General features: G+C 42.0%; 1 protein-coding gene across 1 annotated transcript; it reads right to left on the bottom strand.

Annotated features, from left to right (window-relative positions):
* Positions 1 to 581: 581 nt before the first annotated feature.
* Positions 582 to 14,265, bottom strand: RGMB (repulsive guidance molecule BMP co-receptor b). Its single transcript, XM_051782653.1, has 3 exons — positions 14,004 to 14,265; positions 11,131 to 11,642; positions 582 to 4,033 (listed from the first exon to the last, which is right to left on the bottom strand). Exons 1-3 carry the CDS (start codon positions 14,098 to 14,100, stop codon positions 3,365 to 3,367), a joined length of 1,278 nt encoding a protein of 425 aa, XP_051638613.1. The 5' UTR covers positions 14,101 to 14,265; the 3' UTR covers positions 582 to 3,364.
* Between the last annotated feature and the right edge of the window lie 1,367 nt (positions 14,266 to 15,632).

Genomic DNA, 15,632 nt, shown 5'->3' with positions numbered 1-15,632 from the left:
CAAACTCCAGCAGAGTGCTTCACACCACTACAGTCTAAATAACTTACCATTATCTGCCAAACACGAGTGAGCAGGTCAGGTGACTGCCAAAAAAGTCTCACAAGTAAACCAGACAAATGAACAACATTTAAATCTGACTAGTGTGCAGATACAAACTCAAGACCGCATTTGTTTCCTCTGCTCAGCAGCAAAATGCAGATTCCTTGAGAGGCTTTACTGGACTAAGAAGGAAAGCAGAGATCCTAAAGAAATATCTGGGTTCAAGCTGAAACTGTGTGTCTCAATTTCAGATTTAAATGCTTGGCACACCAAACATACATATAAAATCTTTCATAGATCCAGCCCTCAGCACATACTAGAATCAATGACATGTACATATTTTGTGTATTTAATGGAGTATTTGTCTACTGTTGGAGTGTAGATAAAAGTGGAAATTAAGCTTTAAAACTAGTGTAATCATGAAAATAATCCCTGTAAATGTTATAGGCACTCCACATACGACACAATGTCCTTTTTATATCTAGCTATGAGTTCTGATACGCAGCCCAGCACAAAGACTGTAATCAATCTTACTGTTCACAGTTGTTTACTATCAGCAGCTTTTAATTTCAATGAACTTTAGTTTACAAAGATAAAGAATTCAGAATCAGATCAGATGCAATTGTTCTACATCAGCATCACAAATTTACCTGCATACTTGTACTTGATCCGTGGCTATTTTGCTCTCCACAAGATGATAACTAATAACAATGATAAAATCTAATGAACAACACTGATCCCCACAATTCTTGTTTGTTTTGAATACATCTGGAGAGAAGTAGCAGCACAACACAGAGAACATTTATCTTGTAAAAAACACCTTTTAAAAAAAAGGGAATCATTACTAGTCCTGTTTGGACATCGTGTAGATAGCAGTCTGTAATAACCGGAATAGGGAAAGACAGAAAAGAATTCGTACCAGTCAAGATACAGATGGGAATTAAATAACCTAAGCATGAAAATTTCAGTAAAACACCACAGCTGTACTTACATGAAGAAAACAAATGCAAGATCGTAAACTGTTCTGTGTGTCTGTCAAAACAGAAGAAAGACACAAGACTCCTGGGCTTTTTTTCAAAACATGTCCACTAATGAAACTCTCATTAGACAGTACAAAGCTTGCAACATTGCTTGCTTCACTTTGCAGTGTATATAAGTAAATAAGCACTTGCACAGCCTCAAAACTCATAAAACAAATGCATGGTAACCATAATGCCAAGGTAAGAAAATGTAAATAGTTGATGATCTATTTTCTGGCAGTACAGCAGCAGTCTGAAAGGAAATGCAATACTGAAGGGCTGTAACTTGACCATAAGAACAAAAGCCAGGTTGTTCTCTCAGGTTGCGTTCCACTTAACAGATGCTCTATACAGATTTTTCTTCCAGTCAGGAAATAAAAAAGTATTTTTGGTTTGACAGGCAGTTAAGCCTATTATTTCCTTTCATAATACCCTTGTTTAGGAGTCTTCTGTACATACAAAATGAAGGATTAAGCACACGGTCTCTGCTCAGTCCTGCAACATGCTTCCTATAGAAGTTGCCAGACTCCACAACTACAGAGAACCATCATCAGCCGTTGTTAGCATATGGTTAGGAAACACTCTGGTTAAGAAGATACTTAAAAAACTGTTTTGGATAAGCCACTAATATCCAAGGCATTGCCTAGCTTGTTGAAGACAAAGGCAAACAACATGTAGTGTCAGTAACAGCTGACAGGCTGTGGCACTAAAATACTGATAAACATGTTACACTGCCTTCTGCAGAGCTTGTGGTGATAGATCAACACCTGGGAGAGTGAATCCTTGCAGGTATGACAGCTGCCTTCTGTGTACAGTAAACATATATATATTTAAAGCTCCCTTTGCTTTCTACAGCAATTTCCACAGATCATTTTGCTGATATATTTACCACATAAGATTGTTCCTCACACAGCTCAAATCCTAGCTGTAACACGAGCTTAGCAAAGTAACATTCAAAGTCGTCACTTTTAGGTCTGTCTTGGTATGTATCTGACTTTTGGCACTTTCAATTTACCTTCACACTGTGTGATTAGCCCTGCAGATGAAATATTATAGCTTCCATATATACTTAGCAGGTCATCCTGTTCTGTAATTTTATGGACTCTTCTATATAATTTTTTCTTCCAACTTCACCATCTCTTCTTTAGTTTTATGGCAAATAATTTTCTATTCCAGGGTTCTTCTGGTCTGAGAGTTCTCCAATAACTTAAAAAGAGGATTTTTATAACACCTCTCAGGAGGAATGCAGAAGTAACACAGATAACTGTGCTAAAGCTCTTCTAAGTATCTCCACAAACATTGCAAAGGAACTGTACAACTGGTATCCTGAGGGGATGGTTCCTGCTCTTGGTTCCTCACACACTACCTCTTTAATAAACTGGCCTGGTTTACAGCTGCTGGTCATAAATTTAACTACACATCTTATTTAGTAGAGGGAAAACAACCATCTGCAAGAAGTATAAGAACTGTATTCAGCACATTCCTATCCAATATCCTATCCATCCTATTTGGCTAGGAGACAAACAGCCTTTATTTATAAATTGCCTGCCCAGTATGTGGCCTACATCCCCAATTTCTCTGCACCCCACCAGGGGTCACACCACATTACTGACGTTCCTCAGCAGGGCAGGCAACTATTCTTCTACTGTAATAATTCAAAATATTTATACACTGCATAGCCACTCTTTCACATACACACATATACTTACTGGTATACTGATGAACCACATCTAAAATGTTTTGCAAAGACTGACACACTGTGGGGTTTCCAAGCATGAAAAAAATATAAATCTGTAGGCTTCTAAAAGACAGACAACTGGAGGGCCTGTGAAAAAAAGCAAGCGTTCCCTTTAAGTTTAAGCTCTCTCCAGAGACCATTCACTAGCTTCAAAATATCCACGTTTGGCATTAAGTAAAGCTCTCTTGGAAAAACCCACAAGTTAATTCAATTTAAAAAAATGTGTTAAACCAAGTAGTACTTAGAGGGAGCACTGAGTATTTTATGTGTAATACACAGTTACTCAGATACACACTTAAATATTTAATATGTAAAAAATAAAGTGCTCTCTATCAGGTCCCAGTGCAGGGACATTATAAAACATTTCAACAACTGTAAAACAAATAGATACAAAGAACACTGCATCAAACATATATGAAAACAGTTAACACAATATGTACAATCTGGTGGGTGTCCCAAGACAAAACATCCCTTCATATACATGGTATATACATATATACTCCTCTTTACTCAATATATTATGACAATATATATTTCAAAACTTTGTTTACAGACAAAAAAAAACAAACTACAAAAACACAACAAGGATAAAGGACACGAGTCCAAGATGGACAAAGAATTTGCTATCCCTGCCCACAACACCAGCTCTGCTCCTGGGAAAGATATGCCAGTGCTCTTTTCTGGGATGCAGCGCCTCCACATCCTGCAAGGCACTGTGAGCAGCAGCTGTGAAGTTGGCATCACCTGTAGTGAGCAGGTCAAATACACATGAGTAAAAATAGATGTCCTTCACCAGCATCTTCTCATGGCATTTGGTGGTGGCGGTTTCCAGTGTGTACCCTGATCGGGGATGGGCAGCACTGCCCTGAGGAAGCAATTTGCTCATCACAGGCAACGGCAAGTGACCGCTGTCATCAATGCGTTCGCTGGAGGGGCAGCCGTTGACACAGAGCTGCAGGTCCTGGCCCTCCTCGTAGGCCATGACCAGCTCCCGAGGCATTTGGATGGCCAGCGTCAGGTAGTGTCCGAGCTGCCGCACATACACCGTGGTCCCGATGTGCCGGGCGTGCATCTCGATGTACTTCCCACTGACCTTCTCCACGATGTTCAAGCTCCTGGTGTTCCCATCACCTCCACTCGTTGTACCATCCACAAAAGCTGCAGGCAAGTCATCAGTCACCGCTTGATACACTTTCTGTTCTGTACAGTCTTGGTATGATTTAAAGATAATAGTTATCTGGAGGGGAAGGGGGAAAAAAAAAGCAAAGTTATTGGAAAAAAAACATTATCTCAACCCCTTTTCCATTTTGCAGCTGAATATGTCTGGGACTGACCACTACCTCAGAGCCTGGTAGTTGTCCACAAGTCACGTCTTAAAGGAAAACAGACTGTACACATGCTTAAAGTAATATTTTACCAATTGTTAGATGCGTTCTTAGGTTGTCCTGGAAGAAGGACTAGTAACATGTGGCAACAGCTGTGATGTCTGGAAAGGAAAAGGCTTTCTATTTAATTAGGTATCAGAACTCCCTCCTGCCTGATAGTTTTTTAAAGCTCTGGAATGCCTCCTGCAATGACAGAGAAGTGTAAGTGCCAAGTAATTCCCACAATGTTGGCCACTGTGGCAAAACCAGAATGAGACTGTGCCAAATCACGGAAAGGTACAATCACGACCAGGAAGAACAACTAGTATCAGTTAACCAGTACACTTCTGCACAACAGCTTTTGTCTCCTGCCCCTCTGTTTTGAAGTAAGCGCTAGAGGTTCAAAAAGAGCCAATTACAGACAATTCAGATAAAACCTCTACCCTCATTAGCCTCACCTCTCCATATTACTTGTATAAAACAAAAGTCTCCCCATCTCCCTCCTCCCATTGCAACCGTTTCTCCTGTGGAGTGTGCAGACTTCTTACTGCAATAAGAGTATTACATTTATTTTCACTGTTTGGCTTGTCCCAGGTGGCTGATGCTCTGTCCGTCTTTCTGTCTCACAACACAGATGATACTTCCTATTTTGGTTTTGTATGTTCCCACTGGTGAAGACTGTATTTTTCCAATGGTTTTTCCTTCTGTCAATCAGTTACACAGCTTGAGTTGTATCAGCTATATAGCTTAAGACCACCTGTAGTCAAGTCGTTTAGTAAACTGATGTCTGTGGACCACAGCTAAGCTGTGGAATGCCTACATTCAAAATCCAGAAAACACACAAGGGCCCTCACCGCTGTAAAGACAACCTCACAACTCTGTGCTTAGTAAAGTAACCTCGGCAACTCAGAGAAGAGAAACCTGAGATCTCTCAAGGAATTAGTATTTCTGCATATAATCCAGACCTTCATGCAGTAAATCTGGTCTTTTATTTTGTATAATGCAGTTTTGATGAAAAAGACTTCTATCTCCACCTGCTCAGACAAAGAAGCATTCCTCTTTCCTTGAGCACATTTATATTGCTCTGCAAGGAGAGAATGATTTACACATCTTGAGAAGCAAAGCTCTAAGTCTGTGCAGCACCTGAAGAAGCCTGAAGTCAAAAAGGGTTAATTGTTTTAATGAGACACAGAACTGGCTGCTGGATAAAAACATTTAACCAAGGCACCTGGCAAAATTTATCAGCAAGCAGCCACCAAACTGTTCTCTCCAAAACCCCCTCCTCTGCAACAATGAAATGCACACAATTTCAGATACACAGAGGGAGAAGAGAAGCCTGCACCCTAACTCAAGATTAGCAATAACATTACATGGTGAATGAGAGCTGAATGACTACAAAATGAATAAAGGCCTCCATATAGGCTGCAAGAACACTCCAGAGAATCAAGAGATTATTAAGACTTTCCAAGGACATACTTGTATTTAAACACTGCAGCTCAAGACATTAGTTTTGAATATTGTGTTGTATGTCACATGACATCCATCTAATCCATAGGCTAGATTAGTAAAACCAGAGTTCTGCATAGTCTTTCCCTTATCACATACTCCTACCTCAATATCATGCCCTGGTATTAAGAGATACTCCAGAGCTTGTTGCAAAGGGAGATAAAGCAAATTTCCTTACAAAGCTTTAATCTAAGTTCTTAAGGTAACAGAAAGCACTAGAAAGTGAAAAATTATTTCAAACAAATTTAACGTGTGTTACATGTGTCTATGTACCTACAGCACTTTTTACACTCTGGCTGGGTTGCAAGAATATCTCCACAAAACTGCTTATGGGGTACTGTTTACAGACTAGAGACTAGCTGCCCTTTCTAAACCTAGGACTGAAAAATCCAAATACCAGATGAAGAAAGACTTTTGAAAGTACTGGTATCTCAGCCTTGTTCTGTGGTCACATACAGAGCTCTTCTGCAGTGAGGAACTCTGAAAGATGAATACAAAGGTTTGCAGAGACTTACCTGAAGATACAGGAAACAAACATCAGCTATAGTAAGAGTACTAAATCAAAAACAAACAACACACACATCCAATCTGCACATTTCATTTTGGACTTCATCCTCCCACTGCTACTGGTACCAGTACTGATGAGTGCACTGATCACAAAAATTTTCTAAATTCCACTGCACATCCAAGGCCTTTCAAACATGGTGTTACTGAGATGTCAAACTGCAGTTTCTAGATGACCTTAATGTATTTGTTAATGGTGCCTGGCTTTTGTGCCTTAAACAAAATCAAGACTTTCAACTCTGAGTTCTTGTACTGGTCTTCCCTAGTGCTATAATGCAATCACAGTGCTGTAGGTATCCCTATATGTTGCTATTTTACTATGCATTTAATAGAATCCTAGAATTGTTCAGGTTGAAGAAGACCTTTAAGATCATGGACTCCAACCATTAATGTAGCACTGCCAAGCTTGGGAAAGAGTGAGAGTGGAAAACAGCCCAGCAGAAAAGGACCTAGGGGCACTGGTTGACAGCTGTCTGTACATGAACTGCTGTGTGCCTAGGTGGCCAAGAAGGCCAAGGGCATCCTGGCTTGGATCAGCAGTAGTGTGGGAGCAGGATCACAGCAGTGATTGTTCCCCTGTATTGGGCAGCAGTGAGGCTACACCTCAAGCATCATGTTCAGTTTTGGGCCCCTCATGTGCAGAAAGACACTGAGGTGCTGGAGTGTGTCCAGAGAAGGGCAACAGAGCTGGGGAAGGATCTGAGCACAGGTCCTACAAGGAATGTCTGAGGGAGCTGGGGCTGCTCAGCTTGGAGAAAGGGAGGTTCAGGGATAATCTTATCACTCTCAACAGGCACCTGAAGGGAGGCTGTAGACAGGGGGGTATCATCCTCTCAAGTAGCAAGTGACGTGGTAAGAGGAAATGGCCACAAGCTGCACAAGAGAGGTTCAGATTAGGGAAAGTTTCTTCACTGAAAAAGAGTTGTCAAGCATTGAAACTGGCTGCCCAGCCTCTTGAGTCATCATCCTCAAAAATGTTTAAAAGGCATGTGGCACTCAAGGACCGAGTTTAGCTGTGGAATTCACAGAGTCAGGTTTGTGACTGGACTCAATGGTCTTAACGGCCTTTTCCAACCTAAATGATTCTATGATATCCTCCAACAAAACTGTAGTATGTACTACTTCTGAGAAAGACAAATTCATCTCCACCTTAGGCAATATGTCCACAAAGATAAAAAGAATAATGACACATAACCAGACATCTGATGCTCCTACTTAAAAAAACAACGGAAAGGTTGGAGATAAACATTTTAATATTACTTGCAGGAGACTAAGTACACTGTGATCACTTTGCAATGATTTCCTGCAAAAATAGAAACCGTGCTACAAAAGCAGTAAAAAGTTTGGTGTTTTTTTTCCTTCTCTATGTCCTTACATTCACACTCTCACCCTCAAGCTATCTACTACAAAACACCTGGATAGGAAAACCTCCATTTCCAATTAATGCAAACAAGAAGGAAAGTTTTCCACTGGCAAGCCCAAGCTTCTGCCTCATCTGCTATTCAAGGACAACTACTCTAGAGATATCTAGAACACCTGTCACAGAGATGAAAGGCAATAGAGACTATATACACCTCCAAATAAAGCAAACAATAAATAAAATAAAAAACCTCCAACCTTTTATGTAATGCATTCTGCAATACTCTTCTAACTTACTCCCTCTACAGCCCCTTGTAACAGACATTTATTCTCAGGAAATTGCAAAACCAGTTCCAAGAAAGGGGACCTTTATGCGTGGAGAAATCACACATAAAGATACCAGTGACCTACTCAAAACCCATACAAGAAGTCTGGCAGAAAGAAAAAGAAAAGAGGAGCTCGAACTCAGTTTCCCAGGCTCCTTGGTGATGATCCTTCATTCTCCACCTGAAAAGCCCTAGGATCCTATGCTCAGGGGCATAAGAACATCAGGCAGGCTCAAAAAACCTGGAGTTTCAAGTTTCAGCTTGACCACAGAATATACAATAGCTTTGTTCACAGCGGAAAAACAGATGTTTTTTTGGCAACACAAATATGCAAAACACCTACAAACAAATTGCCAAGAGCATTTTGTGAATAACTACACAACTCTCACAAGACATGCCCTTCCAAGTCCTGCTTTTCATACTTTCATGCCAGATGCACACTGGGGGGTGGGGGAGGAACACTATACTTTTATTCTTCATGTTCTTACTTGAGGTGTCCTCCTGACCTTCTCTTGTCCTTCAAGAATTTAATGGATAGCCCTCATTCACACTATTGGGGTTATTCAAGTCTCATAGGTTTTGGAGAGAGAGGAAAACTTACTTTACAAATAACGCTCACTTAGTCGCCGACTCCCTCAAAGGTTGGTACACCAGAAAGCTCAGACAAATCCGAAAGTACCAACTTCCTACAAGGGCAACTGATGGTTCGCACCTTTCAAAAGCACACTACATATGGGGTGGAGATTAAATATTCTGTTTCTACAGCTTCATAAATCACCCTAAGAAAAATGCATACAGGAAAAACTAAATCTTCTACTCTTATTGCCCTTTCTTTCATTAGGTCTGCTTTAGAGTAGGTTAATTAGGTTAGTATTTGCTTTGGCTTCTACACAATTTAAGTCCAGCATATACCTTTGTTTTTATTTCCCAACAAACTTATATTTCAAATACTGCAATGAAAAAACAGCCAGACTAACAATGGATAATGTTTTGGAAACTTTTCTTGTGAAGGCAGAAGACCTATTTGGATGCTCTTAGCTAGGGATTACACTATGTAGATATCACTGAACTGTATCTCTTTAAAAGTCCTTTAAGCTACCCTGTGGCCAAAATTAGTCAAGTAAACCCAGCAGTAGATAGTGTACTACAGTAAAAATGGAATTCTTGCAGAAGAAAATGTTACAGGAATGAAATTAGCAGTAGTAGTACAGTTTAACAAGCCTTTTGTATTTCTTTTATAGCAGCCGGTTCCATAAAGAAACAAAAGAGGCAGAAGGATGCATTAGAGATACTAAAACTTATCTTGCTAAGTTACTTGTACATTCAAACAACCTCCATTGCCTACAAACAGGTGTGGTAAGTTTGATTAACTGCCAAAAAAAAAAAATTCAAGGAAAGACATGTATGCTTCTGTTAAAGACATTTCTAATATCCTAAGCTATATGTCTTATTTAATTGCTTCTTCACACTTAGCTATACTTGCGCAATGACAGGGATGATAAAACACTACTACAGAAGAGAAAAAAGTATTGCTGCTTTTCCCAGAATGAAAAGTCAAAGAAAAACACCAAAAAAAGGACAATAAATAAAGATAGAAGGCATGCCCTTTAAAACCATATTTTCCCTCAGTATGTACAAACATTTATCTCCTTGGGTCCTCCTCTTATCTGTTGGAAAAGATATATAACCAGCATAACATGCTACATAGTCAATCATTTTCAGAATGTGGCTAAAGTTAAGATCACCTATCTAACAATCATCACACCCACACAATTTGTACACAAGAGTCTCAACATTTTCCTCTACTACTACCAGGAACAAGGAAATAAAGAAAATTTTGCAAGAGTTTAGCAAAACTGAGGATAAAAGCTTACTGCAGATTATGAAATACAGCTTTTTCTTGCAGTTCTTTAGGAGTCTTAAAAAGCCACTAGAACAGATTGCAAGGGACATCTTTTGCAAAGCTTACTCAAATTAGCCTCATTGCCTTATTTTATAAACCTTCAGAACTCATTCACAATGCAGACTGTTCTTGGAACAGGCACAAGTTAATCTGAGTTTCAGTCCAACCTCTGCTCACTCACACACGCAATGACATTAGTCAGTACCTCAGGATCCAGCACAAATTTAATAGCAAAGCTGATTTTCCCTTATTAATACTCCTGTACAGCCAACTCCATGGAAGATGTGCAGGCTCTAACTTACTGTGACCAGCAACTCCTGCTTCCAAACTCTGTAATAAAAAACCTACTTCCAGGCTTACCTAAATGACGAAAATTCTCCAACACAGACAGTGTTGAAACGGTGTTCGCACAGCCTGAACTTCATAATACAAGAGCTACACTACCACATCCTAAAAAAGGCCATTTCACTCCAAAAAGGGAATGAGGTATGTGACAGCATCAGCTTCAAATGTACACTTAAGTAATTTCTTTTACTGACAGAGACATCTGCTGCCTGCATTCAGCAGAGAGAGACAAGTATTTTTCTTAAGTTAAGGAAATGGCATAAGTTATCAATACTAGTGCATTTATTCCTCAAGTACGTAAGAGGAGAGCAATCTTCAGTCTTGCCAGTCTCAGCAGGGGCTTAATATGCTCAGCATAATTTTAAGGGTACTGCTTCTTTAGTAAAGCCAGGGAGCTAAGACCTTCTGACAACCATATAGCTTCTACGTAATTGTTTTGCTTCCTTTAATTCTCTGCAGTTCCCTTCTTGTTTCTGCTCTGAACCATCTGTGTTTTAATAACCTGTTTGTTGTGCCACTGTCAGTATTTTTCATTTTCTACTATTATAGCCATACTGTTTAGAGTTAACGAAAAGCAAAGACTTACACTCTTTCCTTCTTTAAGGTTTCTTCCAACCCAAAGCATTCTATGATTTTTTAAAATTTCTACTTAATGTAGAGGCAGTCACAGATGCACAATAATCTGATAACTGTTTTGAAATGTTACATCTAGTGTCCTTACAGGCTTATGTGGTGATAAGCACAAGTTTTCTTGCCATGGGCCGCAGCAGAGGGAAGAAAAGAACCTGTTTCAAGTTTCGTTTGATGCTCAGAAGGAAAGAGGGTAAGAGTTTTACTCTACTGTACTACTGCACAGAAGATCCTCAAGCTGTTATACTTCTTTAACAGTTAAGAGCTAAATGACTTACTTCGCTGTCTTGGCCTTTTATTTCTCCATGCATGCACAGAGCTTAAAATAAATCTGTACCTTATTTGTAGCAGTAGCACTGGATCCTGGGACCACAGGCACGTTGGTCACTTGCACTGACAAGTAGTTATTGTCTATGAGGGGCCAAGCACCTTCCACTTTGCATGTCTGGAAGTGATCCTTAAAAGTCCTCAGATGTGGATCACCAAACAAGCCACAAAACAGATATGTAGGAGCAGGAGTCTTCTCCCCTCCCTGATGTTCTCTGGCTTCTGTGTGGCCGCTGTAATTGCAAGGATCATGGGTCATTCCAGGGTTGGTGGAGGATGTTGGTCCATCTTTGGTACAGTTCCTCTGGGCCATGAGGTCGCTGATCCCGAGTACAGCAGAATGGTAGACCAGGTTTCCACGGCATACTTTGGAATTGCGATAGGTACACGCAGAGTACGCGCGCAGGGCCTTGCAGAACTCCAGATCAAAGTCCTCAAGAGCTGCGTTTAGATGGGAAGTGAAGGACACAAAATCAGTGGTGCACTTCTGGATTCCACAAGATGTGTGCAGCTGGCAGTCACCTAAGCACAAAAAGAGACGGCAGAAAGAAATCAAGAAAACCTCTTGGGTGGCAATACCCCATTCCACACCCAAGGTGCTGTAGAAAACAACCTGAACGAAACTTACAGTGCTCACCCATTAGGGAAACAATACATAATAGAGAAAAAGGTGTTGTGAGACAGAAAGATAGAGAAGAGAGAGTACCTCAGATGATGACAGGACCCGTGCATGTCTTAATCTATCACCTGATATTGTCTAGAGGAAAATAAAGAGCACTAGGTCCTGCCAAGTATAAGCCAAACATTTATTTTCAGATATCAAGGTGATGATGCAATTCTGTGCTTCAATTAATCACTTAGTCAGTAAGAAAGTCTCCATTTAGTCATTCAATGCTTTACACAAGTTACAGAATACTGCCCCTCAGAAGAATGTGGTAAAGGCAGCAAAGCAATATATGTTCAAGTGAAAATAGAATGAATGAAGCAGAAATCAAAGTTTCTCTTCTAGAAAGCAGGGCAGAGGGGAGGATGGTAGGAAACTGGGCAGGCAGTTTGCTTTATTTCTCTGGCACTATCATACCTAAAGCTTCACTGCTCATTTTTTGGAAGCTAATAAGTGAAAAAAACCCACAGCTGTCCAGTGTGCAAGTTTCCAGCTAAGACATCTAAACAATAGCAGCCTCTCTTACACAGTGATTCAATAATAAGACTAGGGCCAAAGAAACCCTTTCCCCAGGAAAGCCTGAAGTACTTACCAGATGTACACAACAGGTACACAGTTCACTTTACATGAAAAAAGCAGTTAGGCCTTATCTGATCACCTGATTTCCACAAAAGAACACAATTACCATCCCAGTAAGCAAACTGGAGTTGTACAGTCCTCTCCTCCACAGTTCTCACAGTCATGATCTGAAATCCTTCCAGATTCTCATGGCACATAGCAATGGTCTTCTGCTGGTGACTTTTACCCAAGAACTTAGCAGGAGCAGAAACGAAATGAACAAGACTGCACACACACTAAGGGAAACAGAGCCACAGGGCTCACAGGGCTTAAAACCAGGAGGACCCTAGTCTAGGATTCTAGTCTAGGATTCCCTCCCATCCAAAGACCCTTCATAAAGAATATGTGCACAACTTCATGCAACAGCTCTCCAGGCATGCAAAACTACGTACTAAAAACGTGATGCATTGTTATTTTTATGACCTATAAAACTCAACTGTGGAAACATTAATCTGTAATTTCAAACTGTCATAAAACAGATTTTGAACACCACAAAAATGCCTCCAAATATAAATGGAAGTGTGAAAAAAAGGGGAAAATGCAATATATTTAACAGAAACTCCTGAGACATGAGAAGTGAAAAAACAGACTGCAGAGCAGTCTTGTAGCACTTTCATTCTTAAACAGTTGTCTTCTGCAATTCACACAGTGATGAGAGGATATTAGCAATTTCTTTGCTTGCCCCTTAGCTGACCCTCCTGAGCCGGTACTCACATGACTTACTGTGAATATCCACACCATGAATTTATAAGGGTAATATGCTTTCCCAGTGATGCACAACTAACACAAATCTCCTGTCAAAATCCCAGGACAACACAGAGTAGAATGAGGCACTCTACACCTACAGCGAAGTGTGACCATGAATTGTGTAAGCAGAAAGTTTTTCTCTTCATGTTTGTGCATCATTGTGCAACCATAGAGTTGTATGTACCTTTGCAAAAAAACAGAAAAAACTGCACAAAATCCAATCAAATTCTGTGTTTTCTGATACACAAACAAAAACACCCTATGGCAGGCAAAATAACACAGGTAATCGTGGGTTCAGAGACAGACTTTCAAAGCATCAATTTATTTCCCCTCAGTTGTATTCGTGATATTGTTTTGAGCATATATAAACCAGGCTAGCTGAGCAAATCAGTCAAGTCAACAGCTGAATAAATCACAGATTCACAGAATTGTTAAGGTTGGAAGGGACCTCTGGAGATGCTCCAGTCCAACCCCCTTTCCGAGGCAGCGTCACCTAAACCAGGTGACACAGGAACGCGTCCAGGTGGGTTTGTAATGACTCCAGAGTTGGAGACCTTCCTTGGCAGCCTGTTCCAGGGCTCTGCCACCCTCAGTGTAAAGAAGTTTTCCTTATGTAGAGGTGGAACTTCTTGTGTTTTAGTTCATGGCCACTGCTCCTCGTCCTGTCGCTGGGCACCACCGAGAGGACTCTGGCACCATCCTCTCGGCATCCGCCTTGGAGACATTTTAACGAGATTCCCTCTCAGCTAGATAAACAGGCCCAGCTCCCGCGTCTCTCCTCAGGAGAGGTTCTACCTGACGGAAAGGGGCTCCGGCTGCGCTCCCGCCCCAACGCCGCCCGCCCCCCGCGGTACCTGCGCCCGGCAGCAGCAGCAGCAGCCCCAGCGGGGCCAGGAGCGGCCGAAGGCTCAGCCGCGGCTCAGCCCCGGCGGCAGGACGGGGCCGCGGCATGAGGCGGCGGCGGCGCGGGCGGGCGACGTCCTCCTCCGTGCTTCTCCTCAGCCCTTCCTGCTCCCGCTCCTCCTCCCGCTCCACGGGGCGGCCCCGTCAGAGGACAGGCCGGGCCGTGTCTGTGCGCGCACAAAGGGCCGGACCCGCTGCGTCACCGCGGCTCCGAGCGCGCTGCGGCCCCGCCCCGCCCGCCATGCCGCTTTCCATTGGCTTCCCCTGCTGTCTGTCACGAGTGACCCCCACTCCCGGCGCCCTCCCGTGGCCTTGCCCCGCCCACCCCCGTGCGTCACCGCGGCCGCGCGCGCGCCCGCACCGCGCTCAACGGGCCCTGAGCGGCGGGAGGGGCCGCACGCGGCCAGCAGGGGGCGCTGCCGGTGCAAGAAGAGGTGCCGGGTTTGGAGCAGCCGTGGTTGGTTTTCCAGAAGGCGGGTGGGAGGGATGCCTGAGCCGCGAGCTGCTCCCCTGTGGACAGCATCTCCAGTCCCACCGCGGACCGCTCTTCCCGCCCGACTTGCGCACCGCAGGTTTACTTTACGAGCAAAGGCAGAATTTTGTTTGTCTGGGTGTATGTGTGCGTGTAAGAGACTTGACGTGGGGGAAGACTTTGACCAGTTCTACAGCAAGCCTAAATGAAGGGTAAAAGTAACTTTCTTTGATATAGGCATGGTGTACTTTTATAGGTCTTTAAAGGAGAAACAACACTAGAAAATATACTTTATGTTTTGGGAATTACATAGGACTCTGTCAGAGAGTTCAAATACATTAATGTTATCTTTATTGCCATGAGTTGTATCAATTTAGCAATTTCCTGACCCCATCTTTATATATGTGTATGCTTGGAAGTTTGCCTCATCTATATGTGCTCATCACAATTTTCTTCTAGGCATAGCAGACCTGGATTTAAGAAACATGCAAAACTAAATTCCCATTTAAAGGTGAAGTCCTACAAAGTTGTGGAAAAAAGTAATGATCACTAAAAGAAGAAGTGATGCAAGTATCCAAGACCTTTTTTAGTATCTGAGGGTTTTTTTTCTACTTACATATTGAATCACAGTAACAAAAAGCCTAAATTTGAACAGTTTTATTTTACATTGAGCGTGTGTGATATGCATTAGAAGACATCATTTTAGATACTTCGTGATATAGATAAAGATACATGTACCGTATGGTGAACCACACAGTACTTCCTACACCACCCTGTGCTTCTATACCAGGTTTAAATACAGGAGGCATCATAGAAATAAAGCAGGCCTTTTAAAGACCACTTTTTGTCTACCTCCAGCAACCTCTACCAGTGACAATATATGTGACAAAGTGACCTGCTCAGTAGATGGGGGAAAGGGTGTGTCTGTGCATGCTTCAGTAAAGCATATGACACCATCTCCCACAACATCTCCTGGAGAAACTGGCTGCCCATGCCTTGACAGGTGTACTGTTCACTGGATAAAAAAACTCTCTGGACGGACAGGCCCGGAGAATGGTGGTAAATGGAGTTACATCCAGCTAGGGCCAGTTACCAGTGGTATTCCCCA

The sequence above is a fragment of the Manacus candei genome, unplaced genomic scaffold (assembly GCF_025592945.1).
Source record: "Manacus candei isolate 608988 ecotype Guabito, Panama unplaced genomic scaffold, ASM2559294v1 h1tg000016l, whole genome shotgun sequence".
NCBI classification, from domain to species: domain Eukaryota; kingdom Metazoa; phylum Chordata; class Aves; order Passeriformes; family Pipridae; genus Manacus; species Manacus candei.
Note: the sequence above shows the minus strand (reverse complement) of the source record. Positions and strands in the feature narration are given on the sequence as shown.

Coding starts and splice junctions, on each gene's coding strand:
- RGMB (XM_051782653.1), bottom strand. CDS start 14,100: ATGCCGCGGCCCCGTCCTGCCGCCGGGGCTGAGCCGCGGCTGAGCCTT. Junction 11,643..14,003: donor GCTGCTGCTGCCGGGCGCAG/GTACCGCGGGGG, acceptor TTTTGTGCTTAG/GTGACTGCCAGCTGCACACA. Junction 4,034..11,130: donor GTGCTACTGCTACAAATAAG/GTACAGATTTAT, acceptor CTTCCCCTCCAG/ATAACTATTATCTTTAAATC.